The sequence below is a fragment of the Alligator sinensis genome, unplaced genomic scaffold, assembly GCF_000455745.1.
Source record: "Alligator sinensis unplaced genomic scaffold, ASM45574v1 scaffold1127_1, whole genome shotgun sequence".
Classification (NCBI taxonomy): domain Eukaryota; kingdom Metazoa; phylum Chordata; order Crocodylia; family Alligatoridae; genus Alligator; species Alligator sinensis.
The window spans coordinates 750,862-771,057 of NW_005842693.1; the positions used below are offsets into that span (position 1 = coordinate 750,862).

Consider the following 20,196-nt stretch of genomic DNA (forward strand, 5'->3'; position numbering starts at 1 on the left):
TATCTCATAGCTGATTCAATCAGCTATGAGATAAAAGAGCCAAAAAAGCCCTGCCAAAGTGCCCAGTCTATAAAGATGTTGGGCGAGCCAGGTCAAACTAATGTGATGCCTCTTCTGGGTATGAGACGGGCTCAGTGCAGGGATGCATGGAGTTTAAAGTGCCATTCGGGTTTTTTATGTCTGTAAGCAGCCTATGTTTTGTAGTATTTGGTGCTTTATTTCAAGGAATACACTGGTGAACATGAGAGCAAATCCTTGCTAATTTAGGCATCCCACTATTTGCACAAAGTAAGAGACTGTGGTAGCAAGGTATTGTATAACAATGACATCGTTTGTTTGTTTTTTTATAAATTATGTTATGAGAGGCACTTCTATCTTTGGGCAGATTGTCCTCCTAGAGAAGAAAGTAAAGGATAACTGTTATCTTTGGACAAAAATTGTGTGCAGCTCACACGTTCCTTTAAAAATATAGTCCTTCCATTTTCCAGATGAGAAGTTACATAGGACAACTGCTGCAATGCCTCAGGCTGGATTAGTGCACATTTTACTGGCTGGATGGGAGCTCCAACAACTGGACATCAGAGCACTTTGCACTTCATTGAACCGCCTCATAGCTACCATAGAAAGCTGAGGGGAATTTTCAGAAGAGCCCTCTAGCAGCTGAGGAGAGTAAGTGCCTGTCAACACATGGACTTATTCTGGAACATCTCTTCATGACTATAGCTCTGTCTATATTTGTGGTGCCAGGAAATTCTGATAGAAGCCAGCAGCTGCCACTGCCAACTCAACTGGACACCTGCAAACTGATGTGCTTCTGGAAGCTCTGAGCAGCCTCACTCAGCAGCTGTTCCACCAGAGCACAAGGTGCATGATGGGATGGCACAGGCAGCTGAATGGACTACAGTAGCCAGTTGAAGGCACAGGAGTATGTACACACCTTGGCTGCTAGGCAGAAGTAGAGCAACTCTGCTGGCAGACCGATAGGTGTTGCCAGTACAGAGGGGGTGAGTGTGAATGCAGTCAAAGTTTTGCTGGCAGAGCTTGAATTCTACCAGCTAGACTCTGTGGTGTAGACTAGGCCTAGCTCCATGTGTGGACACACCCCAGTACACATGTGAAAGTGCCTTGTTCTGGAATACATGTGTCTGCACATGGAGTTATTCAGGAATAGATGTTCCAGAATAACTCAATATGTAGACAGGAACTTAAAGTTCCCCAGCTAAAACTTTGATGTAGACAGCTGCTGTTAATTAACTGACTGAACTATAGCTTTAGGGCATGTGTAGACAAAATGGGGGCCCTAAATTGAAGGTGGGTTTTTAAAAATGCCACTTTAATTTAGGGCAAAGTAAACCCCCGTGTCATGTACACCCATCTTACCTGCCTCTCCAGCAGTGGGGAGGGGAGAGCGAGCTGCCAATGGGCAGAGCAGTCCCTGGGCTGCAGGGGCGGGAGTGGGGGCTGGTACTTCCCTCCGTGGCAGTGGTGCCCCCACCCCCCAGGTGGCACCCACCCACAGGCACCTGCACGGGGGGCACTGCAGCTGCAGGGGGGAAGGACCAGGTCCCCCCACAGTTCATGCAGGCAAGCAAGCTCCAGTGGGGGTGGGGGGGGGGGGGATCAGGCGGCGGGAGTGGGGGCTGGTACTTCCCTCCGTGGCAGTGGTGCCCCCACCCCCCAGGTGGCACCCACCCACAGGCACCTGCACGGGGGGCACTGCAGCTGCAGGGGGGAAGGACCAGGTCCCCCCACAGTTCATGCAGGCAAGCAAGCTCCAGTGGGGGTGGGGGGGGGGGAGATCAGGCTGCATGGGCTGCCTACAGAGTCCCTGAGGCTCACAGAGCCTCGTGCTTTGCTACACGGCTGTAGAGCAGCAAACTAAACTCAAACTCCTCAGAGGTGTTTTAGTTTGCTGCACCCCAAAGTCATTTAAGGCACATTATGCTACCAAATGTGCTACAGCAGCTGGAATGAATGTGCAATACACCGCCGACATGTGCAAACACCAATACCATTAAAGCAGCACAAAATAATTTAACTTGCTTTAAAGTGTTGTGCACACATGCCCCTCATTTTGTCTACACACGTCCATAAATAGCTACATCTGAATTATATTTGATGAATAAAAGTAGATTTATGCATTATAACTGCTATACATGTTATTTGATTACTTGCACACTTGCAAAATTTAGTAATATATAGTTGTTCTTCAAACTATTTGAAGGATTAAGAAGGTTCTAATGCATGTAATTTACGATTCTGATCTGGAAAAAGCTTGTATAAAATGGATTGTGGGAGTCTACATTCACTACCTTTCAATAATATCCTGCCAAATTTGCTCACTTTAGATTACAAAGATAGCATTCTAATTACCAGGCTGCCAAGCAGTATCTGAAAGTTGATCATTAGCTAGCATATCACCACCAAAATAAAAACTCAAACTGTTGGCAAGTTACCAGTTTTATCAGTCATGTTAGTCAAAGCAGAATTTCACTTACCTTCTTATGTTTGTTAGATATCTGTTTGGTACAAACTAGAGGGAGGAAAAGGAGAGACGCATATTGTACAGTCAGATTCTGCTTATTTCCTTCATAGAAGTTGTGTAACTGGGATTTTGAATAAATAGGGTGAGCAGGAGCTGACCATCAGTAACTATATTTTCCAAACATGTCTGCATGCTTTATGTTGACTGATCTGTTGATTAAGAAGGTAACTTTGGAGTTGTGCCTGCTCATAAATATGTTTAGAAAGAAGTTTCTAAAAAAAAGAATCTATTCATGGGGGCAGGGGGATCCATAGTACTTAGGCACTTTTTCTTAATAGACTAATTCATATCTGTCTAGATGTCTTCTAACAATAACAGTATACTATAGCTCATAGTAAGACTTGACTCTACCCCCTCCCCCCCGCCCTACTTTTTCATCAACAGGTTTTAAAAATGAGCTATAACCAAGTCAGAATACTTCAGAAGGACACATTTCATGGTCTCAAGAGCTTGGTACGATTGCACATGGATCACAACAGAATTGAATTTATAAACCCAAAAGTTTTCTATGGACTTACATCTCTGAGGCTGGTTCATTTGGAAGGAAATTTACTTAGACAGATTCATCCAGACACTTTTGTCACCTTGAGCTACCTCCAGATATTTAAAATATCCTCCATAAAGCATATATACTTGTCTGACAACTTCTTAACTTCATTGCCACAAGATATGTTTTCCTATTTGCTTGAGTTAGAGAGTATATACCTTCATGGAAACCCCTGGTCCTGTGATTGTGATCTACAATGGTTTGCTGACTGGGTACAAAAGCAACAAGGTACAGTGCGAGATGAAAGATTTCTGTTTATTTTTGTCTCCTAATTAAATTTTGGTGACTTACACTAGATTATTTGCAACAGAGGTACCATTATTTAAAGCAATGGTGCTCAACCTTTTGGCCCCGTGGGCTAGATGGATAGTGTCAGCTGGTCTGCAGGCTAGATCTTCAGGATTGGTACCCAAATCAAGCCCTATTCTGAATAGATCCCAGACATCTGGACTGAGTCCTGTATTGCTCCAGCCTCTATGCCTGATATAGTCCACTGGGCTACGCTATCCAGCCTGCAGAGCTCCTCATGGGTGACAGTGGGGGAGTAGCAATTAATGATACCATCACTCCTCTGCTGCCAATTTTTTGGATACTCAGGAAGCCCTGAGGGTTAGATGACATGGCTCTGTGGGCCAGATCTGGCTCCTGGGCCAGGGGTTAAGCACCTCTGGTCTAGAGGGAGTAGGAGTAAGGGTCTAGAGGACTGAATTATAATTCTGACTTGATGTTTGACTTTACATTCTCAGGGCCATTTGTAAAATTAAGAAAATACCTAACAGTTGGAAAGTGCTATGATCGCTATTGATGAATTTATGTACCATTTAAGTGCCAAGTAATATTATGATTACTAGTCAGTGAATGTAATCACATGCAGAGCAGAGTCTTTTTGACAAATTAGTAATTAAATGACAGGCGAGTGATGGGTCATTAGTACAGCAATGCTTTTGAAAGTGTAGAACATTACTTTGTGACAGTTTCTGTTCATCCTTTATTACAGTTGTTCAATCGCCTGCCCACTGGCCAGATCTAGCCCTGGAACTGTGTGATCTGGCCTATGGGACTCCCCACGGGTCTGAAAATTTGGGATCCTTCATATTCAATTAGACATGCAGCAGGTGCAAGCTCCAATCAAACACATGGGGCTTGGGATGGGCAGTCTGAGGGCATGCAGGGCTGGGCAGAGATGGTACTGGGTCTGAGGGCCCAGATCCTGGCATGGAGTAGCCAGTCAAGGCTATGTGGGGCCCTATCCAGCTGTGCAGGGCTGGGTGGAGGCAGGTTGGGGCTCAAATCTGGTGTGCAGAACTTGATCTGACCTGTGGACCAGGTCTGCACTGCTCATCTAGCCCATGGGGACAAAAGCTTGATCACCTCTGTTCTAGACATGTTGCTCACCAGAGCAAGCAACATTCTGATTTTGCTTGTTTTAATGTTATGTTAAGGAATATTCTCCTGTTAGTGTCAGAAATAACAATTATTATTTACAAGAATAATCAGCTTTCTTCAGACAAATTTCTGAGCTAATTTGTTTTCATAACCCCATAAATTCCAACTAGTTAATGCTACCAAAGTGCTATTAGACATTTGCATGGAGAAAAATGAGATGGAATGGAAAGAGTATCCTGTGGATAAAAGGACAGAATGGAAGCCAAAAAATCTGGATTTTATTTCTAGCAGAAATAAAAGGAGAAGGTTAGCCCTGGGCTCTGGGTGATTGTGTTGGGCAGTGGAGGGGCTGGTTGGGGCATGAGGGCACTTAAGTGTGGGGCTAGTCAGCAGAAGTCCCTGCACTGTAGCACTGTCATGCCCCAGTCAGCCCCAGTAACCATCTACACATGCATTGCAGTGGCATAAATTACTTCACTGTAGGCTAGTACTTGTCCCAAACAGTACTATCCTACAGCAGAGTTAACTAATTTACTGCACCCTAATATGGGCATGTGTGTAGACGGTGACACTTTACTATGCAGCTAATTAGTCAACTGCAGTAAAGCACATGTGTAGATGCACTCAGTAGGATCATCCCTGCCAAACCATCTGAACCAATTCTCTATTCTTTACCTATGTTAAAATAAGAAAATGAATAATTACTTACCCTCTAAAAATAGTTATGTCTATTGTGTCCTCTATGAAGCTACACAGGTTAGGAAGAAGGGACAAGGACTTTTTCTGTTTTTTGGCTGCCCTGCACAGAGTTGGACGCAAGAGCACAATAACCTCCAAAGCTCCTACTTGGTCTCTGTGCTTCCCAAAGGCAGCTATGGCTATCTGTCACAACTGAGTCACTGAGATTTTCATATAGGTGCTAAATAATACAAACTGGTGATAGCGTGATTATTAGTTGTGATAGCAATATTTATCAAACCAAAAAATTACTAATAGACTAGGAAACAAAACAAAAGCTGATGACCACTTTAAGATCACCGTATCCATGTGTTATTGCCTTTTATTTTAAGACAAACCTTGAAAATTGTTGATTATAAATTGTTGTTTAGAACTATTATTCCAAAAACTAATTGCATTATTTTTTCTTCCCCTAGGTGTTGTGAAGTGCAAGAAAGACAGGGCTTCTTCTAGTACCCAGCAGTGCCCAGTTTGTGCTAATCCCAGGAACTCCAAGGGCAAAAATTTAGTTGAGATTCCACCTGCTGAATTAACTTGTACCAAGCCAGCCATAGATCCTTCCCTGAAGTTTAAAAACATTACTTTGCCAGATGAAGGGGACTTCACTTCTGTATCTCCTAAAGATTTCATAGCTCCCATAGGATCTATGATCTTGAACATGACTGACCAAACAGGAAATCAAGCTAACTTGGTTTGCAATGTTCAGAGACCTACAAAAATGTTCCCAGTCTCATTTGACAATGGTGGTGACAATGCAATACTCAAAATATCATTCTCAACATTTCTCACGTGTGGCATCGACTACGAACATATTCAACAACTCTGGAGAATAGTAGCCCTTTATAGTAATTCTCCTCTACAACTTGAAAGGAAACTCCTGCTGACCAAAGTGCCTTATATTAGTTACAAATACAAACAGATTTACTCTGAGAATGAAGAAGTTTTTACTAATGTAGAAACTGAACTGAGAACTGAACCTGCTTGGCTGATGCAAGGAGAAGTAGCTTTACAGTTAGACAGGACAGCAACCACACTCAGCACTCTGCATATCCGGTACCTAACTGATGCTCAAATCATTTTGCCCAGTCCTGATGAAAAAGAAGACAGGCATAATTGGGCCATAATTTCAAGAGACAATAGGACAAGATTGGAACATACTGTTTTAATTGGTGGGACGGTGGAACTAGACTGTCAAGCATTTGGAGAGCCTATTCCTGTGATTGAGTGGATATTAGCTGATGGGAGCAAAGTTAGAGCCCCATATATTGGTGAAGATGGAAGAATAGTAATAGCCAAAACTGGAAAATTCACACTACGCACAGCTGACACTTTTGACACTGGACTTTATCACTGCATAGGTACAAATTACAATGATGCAGATGTACTAACATTTAGGATTACTGTGGTTGATCCTTACACAGAACTCAACAACATAAATGGGGCTCAGCTTTCTGCATTTATTGGTGACACACTCTACCTCCCATGTCAGTCTAGTGGTGTCCCAGATGCATCTATTATTTGGATCCTACCTGACCATGTGGTTCTTCATCAGTCCACAAGAAACAAGCATGTTTTTCACAATGGGACGTTAAAAATACAAAGGGTGACACATAAAGATAGTGGCCATTTTAGATGTGTAGCAGCCAATAAGTATGGCGTTGATTTTTTGATTTTCAACATACTCATTAGAAGGAACGAGAACAAATCACAGAAACAAAATGCAGCTCTAGAAGAGGAGGGATCTGGTCATAAGGTGCTTGATGCTGTTACAACAGATAAGAACCTTTTAGCTCCAGTGCGAACTTTAGTAACAAATCAAGTAGGTACAAGCTCTTCACCTGGAAATCAACCCATACAGAATGCAAACAGGAATAATTATAGAGAAATTACTTACAGGCGCAATGGGGACAAAATAAAAAGACGGCTTCAGGGCCATAGGAGACAATTTACTCCCTCCACTAGGAAAATTGATCCAAAACACTGGGCAGCACTTTTAGAAAGAACAAAGAACTACTCCACGCTAACAAGAAAACAAGAAGATGTCACAACAAAAGCACCAATATCAGTTTATCAATCCTCAAAAGCACCTATGGATGGGGAAGAAACATCCGGGGGTGCTGTACCTCCTGAAGAGGAATTTATTACACTAGCAACTAAAACACCTATTATACCAATTTTCATTAAAGCATCAGCAGATGTTGTAACTTCAGAACCTGAAACAACTTCAGATAGCACAAACTCCAAAACAACGTCTGTTACAGTTACAGGGGCAGTAAGTCCAATAATCAGTTCATGGATTACACAGACTGCTACACCTGAGAGCAAAAAAATGTATACAAATCCAAAATATGGGGTCACGAAACTGAAATCACTGGAAACTTCTGAACTTAATCAAACATCATCAACTAATATGCATTCATTAACTACATCCAATCTAGCAAGTAGCACAACTCAAGGCTTTAACAATGAACACAGATTCATGACTTCTGGGGAAAGCAATCCCTATTTAAAAACCAGATCTACAACATCAGTGGCAGATCTTACTGAAGTTCCCAACCTTGTAACTTCCCATAGCACAGCTGAAAAGCTCAATCTATTCACTGAGTCAGTCAATAATACTTCAACTAAATCAGATCATCAGATATCTGTAGTGACAGTCAGCGAATCACACAATGAATTTGGTCACATTTATTTTCATAGTACTCAAAAAATAATAACTCCTAAACTACCACTGGGCTCAACTATTATTACTCATCAACAAATTCAGATAATAAGAGATGTTACAACACACACACCACAGTTCAGACGACGTTATGGAAGACGGAGGAAAATTTCTGCTAGGAGACGAATTGTCAGACCAGATCAAATTCCAAGCTTCAGAGGGCACAAATATAATTTTGGGAAATCAGAATCAATGAGAGAAAGTATGACTATGACTCCAGATATACAGCTGGATGCAAGCTGCCAATCATGTTCACCTATCTTAACTTCTTCCAGCAGTCCTTCTTCTACCCATCATACAAACATGCCCACTCCTTCAAGAACAGATATACCAGTGCTTGTGTCAGAACAACTAACAACAAAAACTGAAAACACAGTACTCCTTATTAAAGGGAAAAAAAGACCTATTGAAGAAAGAGAAAACACAACTCCTACAATAATGCCTTCCTATATAGAAAGCAGGCAGGATCCCTCACTGAAGGAATTAGAGGCTAGTGCGCCATTGCAAACATACACCAATAGAATCCCATCTTTCAGTACCCATCATTCGACAACTGCAATCCCTGCCCTTAGGGTAGCTGTAGAAACTACTCCTACTACAGGCTACAAGATATTTTCACCTGTTGCATCAGTCCCATACAAAAATAGAACATCTTCCCAAATTTTAAGAGGAAAAATTACTTGGCAACGCCTCTTTGGAAACACACACATTGAAAAGGAGCTACTGAAGAAACCATCCCAAATACAAACCAGTACAGTGCCATCAGTGTCAGTAACAATGATGTTTCCCCAAACCACAGAAGCTTTATCCATCTACAGAGTTTCTCCTTTACCTGTAACAACTATTTTAGAAAACAAAAATCAACCTGATGATTTCCTATCTTTAACTAAACATAGGAATGATGACAGTAGTACATCAGATAAATATATTCCCACTACATCCCTTACTAGTGCAGAACTAGCATCTTATTCCAGTCTTGCACTTGATGTAAACCAAGGGACTGCAACAAAGCCAATGCCAGTGTTTAAATCTACAACTGCTGCCCCAACTGAAATTAAAATGACTAGAACCAAAACCAGACCAGGAAGGAAGAGAGGTCATAGAAGGAAAAAACCTCAAAAGAAGATTTTGGTATCACAAATCCAAAACATTTTTACAGGTCACAGCACAATCACAAGCTTAGCAATGAATACTTCACTGCCTTTCCTGACAACAGCTAAATCTTTAATTAAATCCACCATACCTGCACCCACAATCTCTTTTTCTAAGAATACAAGTGCAGTGTCAATTACAATGCCTCAACCACAGATTCTTAGCACAATTGACATAACTAATGTTTCATCCATAACTACCACACAGGCACCAGTGAGAGATGCTATACATGAAAACACTAAAGCTGTTGAAGTAGCATCTGAAACGTTCATTACTCAAATGCCTACCACTACAATCCCAATTATGTCACAGTTTAAGCCTTTCAACACCCTCACTACATTACCTACCTCATCCATTGTAACATCTGAATTGATATATTTTGAACAACTTAAAAAACAACAGCATATGGGAGAGAAAGTCATTCAGCAGAAACATGTGGCAGAGGCAATATTTTCCAATAAAGCCAGATTAAGTATGAAAACTCCTGTTGCAACTATCCATGGCATCTACCCAAGCATACAGCATCCTACCCCACTAGCATCCTTAATAACAGCAACATCACCAGCTCCCTGGCACAAAAATAAGTTTTGGCATAAACTCTCTCCAGATGTTCCAGAAAGGGGCAAAACATTAATGGTTAATACTCTGACTGTATTAAAATCTCCACAGAGCTCCACTCAATATACTCCACCATGGGAAAGGGACAAAGGCAATTCTGTGAAAAGCTGGTCTGACAAGAGAGCAGATCAAGAAGCTACTACTGCCAGTCCTGTAGCCTTGGACTTCTTTTATATGAATAGAGTGGAAAAGCCCAGAATTATTGGAGGAAAGTTGGCTGCTTTTACTGTACCAGCTAACTCAGATGCCTTTATCCCTTGTGAAGCTACTGGTAATCCTCCTCCAACAATACACTGGACTAAAGTATCATCAGGTAATCTTTATGAAACTTTTAAAAAATGTCTTCCTCTACTATACTTTAGCAAATGGTCAAATGCTAGGCACACCATGCCGTAGTTTGATAGTAATAGTCGGGCACAATGTACACACTGTGGGGTGACTTATTGCAATTATAAAATAGGCATCTTTAGGAAAAAATAAATAGTAACATAAAAAGATATATTCAACATTACTATGTTATCCATATGGGAAAAATGTAAATAATTGCCATACATTAACAATAGCTTATTTCTAGTAATACCTATACAAAAGATTATCCCAGTTAGAAAACAACTACACAGTGACTAGACATATACCAAAGTACTAGCAAACATAACTGTCTTACTGGAAGATCACTTCTACTAAGAAATTATTTTTTGCTGGTTCTAGCAAGACTTCTTTTCATTGCTTATATAAATACCTACCCTGAGGAATGCAGAATCAAAAACTTGACAGATAGTTGGCTGTGATTTTGTATACAAATATTACTGTATTAGGCAGAAAGAAAAAGGAATAGCTGTTGGTGAGATATATTTTGTTCTCTTTAATAGGAACTGATGTGTCAAAAAGCAAACGTGACAACAGATTTGAAGTATTTGCCAATGGTACCCTCTCCATCCAGAACGTGAACATTCAGGACCGCGGACAGTACCTGTGTGTTGCTGCCAATCAACATGGCTCAGACAGGCTCCTGGTCACTTTGTCTGTGGTGGCATATCCACCCAGGATCCTAGGAGGCAGGTCAAAAGTAATCACTGTCCATTCTGGAAAGCCTGTGGCAATGAAGTGCAGAGCTGAAGGCAGCCCTGTCCCTACCATTTCATGGATTCTAGCAAACAAAACATACGTCTCAGAATCTTCTGTAGAAAGTAGGCAAGTTTTCATACAACCAGATGGCACACTAATAATCAAAGAAGTCACTGTTTATGACAGAGGGCTTTACACATGTCTGGCTAATAACCCAGCTGGTACTGATACACTGGCAGTAAAACTACAAGTGATTGCAGCACCTCCCATCATCTTGGAAGAAAAGAGACAACATATTGCAGGAATAATGGGTAAAAGCTTGAAAATACCCTGCACTGCAAAAGGAAATCCTATCCCAAGCCTTCACTGGGTGATCTTTGATGGAACAGTAGTGAAGCCTTTGCAATTTATAAATGCCAAACTTTTCCTTTTTTCCAATGGAACCCTCCATATAAGTAACTTGGTTCCTTCTGACAGCGGGAATTATGAATGTATAGCTACAAGCTCTACTGGCTCAGAGAGAAGGGTGGTAAATCTCATGGTGGAACAGAGAGATACACTTCCCAGAATAGAAACAGCATCTCAAAAAATGACACAGTTGAATTTTGGGGATAGACTGCTTCTGAATTGTTCAGCTACTGGGGAACCCAAGCCCAGGATAATCTGGAGGCTGCCATCCAAGGCAGTTGTTGACCAGGTACACAGGTAGGATTCTTTTGTTGTTGTTTTCGGCTTGTTTTTTGTCAGAGGTAGAAAGATGGGTTCCAACTTTAACTTCTTGCTTTATTTTTCCAGGCCTGACTAACCTTTCAAACACCAAATCACTGAAAGATTTTTCTTTTCTTGGCTAGAAGTGCTTTATCTGCTATAAATTTTGCATCACTGAGGCCAAATTAGGTTTTAATTTGTAGCAAAAGTGAATCATCTGTAGTGAAAGACTATGTAGTTTATTATTGTGCTTCTAATATATTAATGATGTAAATTGAGCTCTGTCACAATTGGGTACAGCTCTGCTGAATCAGCTCAGCTGAACTTACTGGCAAATTTGCATTGTTTCGTTCCATCCTCATGTAGGGCATACATTCTTAACTCATGTAGATCAGGTTACTAAATGTTGGGACCTTAATATAAATTGACACTGTTTGTACATTTGAGTTTTACAGTAGTAACACTTTTGCATACCGTGATTACTAAGGAAGAGAGATTTGGCAATATCAAATTAATCACAGTTCAGAGTATAGTAGATACAGAATAGTGCAAAAAACCTGACTATAAATCTGTGCTACATGGTAACTGTAACTTAATCACTCCTAATAAGATTGCTGGTTGAAGCTATTTATCAATGACCGGAACATCTATGAGTGAGGTGCTAAGATTTCATTTTAACTACAGTACAATGTAAATACCCTTAACAACAATCATCTGGACTTACATTCTGGGATCTAGTTTTTGGACAAAAAGAGTTCTGCACTTCCTATGCTGACACGTGTTTTCCAGCAACAAGTTTATGTAAAAGCCAGACTGCCAATTATATGAACAACTTGCAATAATTTTGAAACACACAACTTTGGAACTACTTCTAAAAATAAAAAAGACTAAGAGATCTTTAATATATACTTGGAACAGATTCAGACAGTTAACGGTATTAGAATAACTACAGATTCATTGACAGTTTTAAGCTATACTGTAAATTTGAAAGAGATGACCTTCGGGTGAATGGGTAACTCAGTGTTGCAGAACTTCTAAGCTTTGCAGGGAAAGAACTGAGATTTAGGCAAAGTCTGTCCTTGAAGTTGTGGTGTGTAGAATATTTATTATGATAGCTAACTGAGTTTTTGAGAGAGGTATGCCTCTCAGTGGGTTAACTGCTTTGTTAATGCCTTTTTCTCTCTTCAACCCACATTCCCCTTCTTTCCTCTCACTTTCATTTATAAGGTGTCACATTACCCTACCTTCTTATTTTTTATTCACATAACACTCACTAGTTAGTCTAAAATAGCTGAAATGAGAGTGAATAGGAAGAATTATGACTTCAGAAAAAGGTCAAACTAAGAAAATAGTTGCACTGTTTTCACAATGCTTGAAAATAGCATAATTATTTAGCATGCATAATTTTAAGAAGTTCCCAAAAGATCCGTTAGGAAACTAAAATTTTCTTATGTCTGGCAAGCACATTTGATTGTCCAAACCCTGCCACTATGTAACCTTCCTGAAGAACAATATGTCATCCCAGGGGTTTGGGTTGTAGCCGTGTTGGTCTCAGTGTAGTACCCCTGCTCTCTCTGCAAGTTCATACATAGTATCTAACAAAATAGGACATAGTCTATAAACCTCATATGTCTGAGAATGAGTCGATTTATAAGGTGTCACATTACCCTACCTTCTTATTTTTTATTCACATAACACTCACTAGTTAGTCTAAAATAGCTGAAATGAGAGTGAATAGGAAGAATTATGACTTCAGAAAAAGGTCAAACTAAGAAAATAGTTGCACTGTTTTCACAATGCTTGAAAATAGCATAATTATTTAGCATGCATAATTTTAAGAAGTTCCCAAAAGATCCGTTAGGAAACTAAAATTTTCTTATGTCTGGCAAGCACATAAGATTGTCCAAATCCTGCCACTATGTAACCTTCCTGAAGAACAATATGTCATCCCAGGGGTTTGGGTTGTAGCCGTGTTGGTCTAAGGACATAGGCAGACAAGGTTCCTTGGGTGAATTTGATATCTTTTATTAGACCAACCCAAATGATGGGAACAACTATGGGCACTAAAATGGCCCCACAGTATGCCAACCTTTTTATGAGCCACCTGGAAGAACATTTGGGTTGGTCTAATAAAAGATATCAAATTCACCCAAGGAACCTTGTCTGCATATGTCATCCCAATTTCACATCTGAAAACCAGTAAAACAAGGTTGTCCGTTTAAAATTAAATCTCGCTGGAAATTCCACAGCAAGATAAAGCAACACTGAGGCCCCATCTACATGTTACAGGTATTGAGCAATTAACTGGTTAACTGCGCAATTACCTTAAGACCAGCTACATGTGTAAAGTACCCATCATGCTATAAAAAGCTCCAACCAGCTATAAAGTTAGACTGAAAAAATGTGTACTATACTAACTTTATAGTTAGTTGGTATCCAGCTTTAATTTGCACATGAAGCAGGGTATCCCCTGCTGCTAAGAGCCCATCAGCTGGCTGGGTTCCCAGCCACAGGGGTGTATCATGTGCAGCTGGAGCTGGGAGTCTGGCAACTGAGGGGACACTGCCCCAGCAGCTGCTGACTCTGGATCCTGCAGCTGTGGATGCTAGGTGCTGGGTCCCAACTGGGTCCCACCTGCCAGGGGGATGAAGCTGCTCTGCGGGTGCATGAAACCACTGAGACTGGGAGACTGTAGCAGCCATGATTCCCCAGCCCTGGGAGTTTCATGCACCCTGTGGCAGGGAAATCATAACTGCCATGACTCACTAGTCCCCAGGAGTGCATGAGGTGGTGCCGTGGCTGGGAGTTCCTCAACTGACTTCTTGCCAGTGTGGGAGGAGCCTGGGACTGGGATCTCCCTGCCCCACCTCAAGGCACAATGGGATCTAATGCACAACCCCGCAATTGCACCTCCTGCAATGTGTGGTATTGCAGAAGGTGCAATTGCATGGATCACACATTAGATCTCATTACATCTTTTCCTGCACATGTAGAGGGTTCCTGATAATTTGTTCTTCAGTGGTCATCTGAACTTTTTTCATATTGCATTGTAGCATTCACTTACTGTTAAGAGAGAATTGATTTATAAACCTGGAGTTGGTTATGATGACTGCCAGCCCTTCGGTATTTAGGTGTTATTCCTTCCCCTGCCCCACAACACAGTTCTGGCATTCCTTAGTATATGGATTAAATTATAACTTTATTTTTTGATTGTTAGAAAAGGTATTATATAAAATAAATGGTTGAAAAATGAAACTGAAAATAGAAATTGGCTTGAAAAAATATTAACCTGGAGAGTGAAAACAATATTGGGGGGGGGGGGGGGGGTAGAATTTAGCCAGATATACTAGAAAATAAATCTGATAAGCATCAGAAAAACAATTCCACCCACAAAGTGAGGAATTCTCGATAACTCAGGGATAACTCTAACCACTTACGGTATACTATGGAATACATCTTACACATGAAGTGTATCATTCATATAGTAGGTGGAATGGAAAGACAAGAAAACAACAATACCAAAGTAACAGGAGGACCTAACACTGTCAAAAATAGCCAAATTGTAGCCATCGAAACTTGCAGCCCAATTTAAATAGCCCAGACAGGATGATCTTGCTATGGCATGTTATACCATGTGCTCCTCTAGTTGAAGGGGTAGTAGGAAAATGAAGAACATGATCATACTCTTCTTATCCATGCCTGATCCCGAGTTCTGCTTTCAGCCTCCTGTGGCAATTAGTGCTTGATGTTAGGCCAGAAATCAAGGTGATCTGCAAAAGCAGTGGGGAGGATATCCCCATGGAGCGTAACAAAGAGCTCTTAAGTTGTTTTGCACACAACTCTACATTTTGGCTGCACTTGCTGGCCTGGCCTCCAAGGTCTGGATGTCTTTTCTAGTGATCTCAGAGCCCAAGCTTAATGATTATTATAATACATAGCAATTTCCCCCCTGCTCCTGTCTTTTGAGGAGGGAGAAGGCTGAGGTTTGAGTGGCTTAGTGGAAAGATTAAATAGGTCTGTCAGGAAGGATATAATGATATTGATTTTTCCCCCCGATTTTGTCTAAAATGTTGGGTATACATGTGTCCAGATCATAGGCTTATGGTTTATTTAAATGTAAATACAAAGCTTCTAGATCCAGAAAAACCCGACAGCATATTCATCAACTTACATCCATTTAATTTGCAACTCCTGTTAAGCTTAGTGTTCTTCTTTAGCATGTAATTACATATCCTTCTTTTTTCTTCCACTAGAATGGGAAGTCGAATCCATGTTTATCCCAATGGGTCCTTGTTTATTGAGGCAGTTACTGAAAAGGATGCAGGTGATTATCTGTGTGTGGCAAGGAACAAAATTGGAGATGACCTGATACTGATAAAAGTAATTGTGACAATGAAACCTGCCAAGATTGACCAAAAACAATATTTTAAAAAGCAGGTGCCATATGGGAAAGATTTCAAAGTGGACTGCAAAGCCTCTGGGTCACCTGAGCCAGAAATAACCTGGAGTTTACCCGATGGTACAATGATCAATAACGTGATGCAAGCTGATGACAGTGGACATAGGTCTCAGAGATACATTCTTTTTGACAATGGAACTCTCTATTTCAGTAAGGTTGGAATAGCTGAAGAGGGAGACTATACTTGCTATGCCCAAAATACTCTGGGAAAAGATGAAATGAAGATACACATTACAGTGGTAACAGCTGCACCTCGTATAACACAGAATCACAAGACCTACATTAAAATAAGAGCTGGAGATACTGCAGTATTTAACTGTGATGTTGTTGGAGAACCCAAGCCAAAAATCTTTTGGTTGCTACCTTCCAGCGATATGATCTCAACTTCAACTGATAGATATTTGCTGCAGGCTAATGGGTCATTGTCAGTCAGTAAAGTCAAACTGCTGGATGCTGGTGAGTACATATGCGTGGCTCGTAATCCTGGTGGAGATGATACAAAACTTTATAAACTGGATGTTGTTTCCAGGCCACCTTTAATAAACGGTTTGTATACAAACAAAACAGTTATTAAAGCAACAGCAGTGAAACACTCAAAGAAGCAAATACACTGCTGGGCAGAAGGGACTCCTTCCCCTCAAATTATGTGGATTATGCCTGACAATGTTTTCCTAACAGCTCCATACTATGGGAGCAGAATAACAGTACATAAAAATGGGACACTTGAGATTCGGAATGTAAGACCTTCAGACACAGCGGATTTTATCTGCGTGGCACGAAACGATGGTGGAGAAAGTGTATTGGTTGTACAGCTGGAGGTATTAGAAATGCTAAGGCGGCCAATGTTCAGAAATCCATTCAATGAAAAAATAATAGCAAAACCTGGGAAAATTACTGTATTAAATTGTTCAGTTGATGGAAACCCTCCCCCTGAAATCATCTGGATGTTGCCCAATGGCACACGGTTTTCTGGTGGGGCCAGAATTTCTCGGTTTTATACAGGAAGTAATGGTACCCTCACCATTTATAATCCTTCCAGAGATGATGCAGGAAAGTATCGCTGTGCAGCCAGAAATAAAGTTGGCTATATTGAGAAGCTGATCATCTTGGAGGTTGGCCAGAAACCCACTATTCTTTTTTATCCAAGAGGACCAGTAAAAGGTATAAGCGGGGAATCATTATCTCTTCATTGTCTCTCTGATGGAAACCCCAAGCCAAACACCATATGGACAGTACCAAGTGGCTATGTCATAGATAGGCCTCAAATTAATGGAAAATATATATTGCTTGAAAATGGTACTTTAGTTATCAGAGAAACAACAATTCATGATAGAGGAAACTATGTGTGTAAGATTCAGAACAATGCTGGCGACTCATCTGCAACAATCCCTGTGATAATTGTAGCCTTTCCCCCACGGATTACAAACAGACCACCACAGAGCATAAGAACAATGGTTGGTGCAACAGTTCAACTCAACTGTATGGCACTAGGGATACCAAAACCAGAAATTACATGGGAGCTGCCTGACCATTCAGTGCTTTCCACAGCTAGTAGAGGCCGAACATCCGGAAGTGAACTGCTTCACCCACAAGGGACATTAGTCATCCAACATCCAAAGCCTTCAGATTCTGGCATGTACAAGTGCACAGCTAAGAATCAGGTTGGCAGCGATTTCACAATAACATATATTCAAGTCATCTGAAATGAGAAAAATACTCTGAACAATTGTTAAAGGTTACATCTGGACTGAGTTTATTTTTGGAAAAAGTTTAATCAAAGGCAGCCATAAGCTTGTAAGTGAACCTGAACACATTCACAGTATTCAGTTTACAACGAACATGCGAAAAAGAAAGACTTGGAGTGGAGGAGGGAAGGGAAGTCTTGCATTATAAAACAGCATTGATTTCTTCAATGACTAATGGACTTAAACAAAATCTAACTTAAGGCACTTTTATTTTGCCAAGAAGCAGTGAGTATCAAACTGCTTTCCAGAAAATGTAACTGAAAGTCTTCAGTTAAGGATGGAGAAGATTTTTTTATATTGGTTTTTTACTGCCCATTTTGTATCATTATTATAAGCATGGCAAACATTCAAAAGTATTTAAAATAGAAGAACAGATTTTATTGTGATTTAAATTACCTTATTGACATGTATGAATATTTTGTAATTCTTTTATAAATATTTCACAGAAAACAAGTATTGAGCTATTTTTAATAATATGACATTCTTTTACACTTGAATTTTCCTTCTTTGTTCAAAAAATCAAAATAGTTTAATAGTGCTTTCAAAAGAGACAATAAAGATTCTATATATATTTGTTAAAAACTGAAAAACCTACAGATTCAAACCATATAGGCTGGTATAGCATGCCTTTTGTCAAAAGTCAGCTTCTAAAGATTTCAAACTAAAAATCATTTCATATATGTTAGAATACAGGTGGCTTCATCCAATGGAAAATTGTATTCCCAAAAAGCTAATTCCTTTAAGGCAATAACGAAATGCCTATTTAAATGTTCTTCACCAGAAAAGACTCTAGGACTTCATGAGCCAAATAAACCTCAGAAGATTAAACTAACAATAGCAAAGTCAGAGTTCACAATTCATACGCTCTCAGGTAGAGGTATTAGTGTCTGTAGAGACCAGGGTCACAACTTTTTAACTTCATTACAGAACATGATTATCTGCAGAGAAAATGTATCCAAAACTCACAGATTATGTGACATATTTGTAGAATGGAATCTCCTCAATATTACTCCCCATGGTCTCTGCCATACTAACAGCATGGAAAGCTGGTTTTACTGCTGTTCATCCCTAGGTCTATAAAAATGTCAGTCTTTGACTGTTTCCAGTGGGAATAATAGGTTGCAAAGTAGAAGGTAATGCTGCCACAAGAGAGCATTAGCTCTTACAGTAGTTAATACAGAAAATAGCATATTTGTGGGAAGGGTACAGGATAAAACACCTGCTGCCATTCTATACCACACCAGCTCCTACATCAATGAAATGCCTAGAACAATTAGAAAGTAATATTGCTTGTAAGATACTGCTACAATAAAACTCCTACATGCTAAGAAAGGACTTAAAAATCCTTAAACATCTCTCTAATTAATCTACGGGAAATCTAATACTTAAGAAAATTAGAACATGCTCAGAGGCCCCTTGCACACATGTTTTTGGCATGATTAATATATTAATCTCATCATAAATTGCAACATGCCACACATTCACCCAATGCACGGTGCCATAAAATACGGAACATTTTTGGGTCTGGTTTGTATACCGTGTGGCGTGTGTCCCAGACCCAAGACTGTCAGGGGTCCAATGCTAAGAAGCAGCTGATTCTCACTTGTGGGGTCAGGCTGAGGGGAGTCCCAATTCATCCCTGGGAGTCAAGTAATTGGAATCTGAGGAATTTTATGCCCCTTACTAAATACTGTGCATCCTGTTATGCATGTCAGCAGCATTTGGGATGAGGTATAATACGGGGTATAGCATTTCTCAGATCCCAATCTCACCAATGTTTTAACTTGTGGTAAGGACCAGAGAGTTCCCAAATTTTCAGGCCAGGTATACCTCTTGACTAAATTTCAATCAACTGAGGAAGAACCTTAAAAGCAGGCCACAAGCTAAATTTTAGTTGATTCTTTTGTAGTAAATTGATGACTTCCTAAAGTTAGCCACTTGTTTCATCCTTCCCTAGAATTGATGGTGCATTAGAGGCAAATTGGCTGGATAAAATTTTGCTGGTAATTTTTGGTAATACTGTTGCCAACCTAATCAAGACCCAGTAAAGGGGTAAAATTTAAAAAAATGAACAATTCCATCACCCATAAATTAAAGGGAAGTAATCTGTACCTTCAGAAAATGATAGTTTATCTTTAAATTTAAAAGCAAATTAACTTAACCCATTTAGGTGGTAGTATGTCTTTTTGTCCATTGTACCATTGCATAGTTACTCTAGTATACAATTTGACTAACACACATTTGCTCTGAGGTTTAAAGAAATCATGGGATGTCTGAGCTTTCTAGCCAGCACCAAAACCTTGGGACCTAAGGGCTGCTATTTATTATTTTTGAGAGCTTCTGTGTCAGTTGGACCCTTTCAGTGAATAAACTGGACTCTTACAAAGCCAAAACTATGTGGAGTTTCACATGACACGGGTAGCTTAGAATATTTTTTTACTGACTAAGACTTCTGAGACTACTGAAACTTGATCGTACTAGGGTTTCTTTTTTGTTTAACCCAATTTTAAA

The 20,196-nt window shown here is 40.2% G+C and overlaps 1 protein-coding gene across 1 annotated transcript; it reads left to right on the forward strand.

The window, feature by feature from the left end:
* Positions 1-621: 621 nt before the first annotated feature.
* Positions 622-18,302, forward strand: IGSF10 (immunoglobulin superfamily member 10). The gene is made up of 5 exons (XM_025215996.1): positions 622-669; positions 2,930-3,320; positions 5,633-10,021; positions 10,578-11,478; positions 15,735-18,302. The coding sequence occupies exons 2-5, from the start codon at positions 2,939-2,941 to the stop codon at positions 17,641-17,643; spliced, it is 7,581 nt and encodes a 2,526-aa protein (XP_025071781.1). The 5' UTR covers positions 622-669; positions 2,930-2,938; the 3' UTR covers positions 17,644-18,302.
* The last annotated feature ends 1,894 nt before the right edge of the window (positions 18,303-20,196 follow it).

What these genes read in the sequence shown, in the direction of transcription:
- IGSF10 (XM_025215996.1), top strand. Translation starts at nt 2,939, where the DNA reads ATGAGCTATAACCAAGTCAGAATACTTCAGAAGGACACATTTCATGGT. An exon ending in CTGGGTACAAAAGCAACAAG is followed by an intron (nt 3,321 to 5,632) that starts GTACAGTGCGAG and finishes TTCTTCCCCTAG; the next exon opens with GTGTTGTGAAGTGCAAGAAA. An exon ending in GTTGTTGACCAGGTACACAG is followed by an intron (nt 11,479 to 15,734) that starts GTAGGATTCTTT and finishes TTCTTCCACTAG; the next exon opens with AATGGGAAGTCGAATCCATG.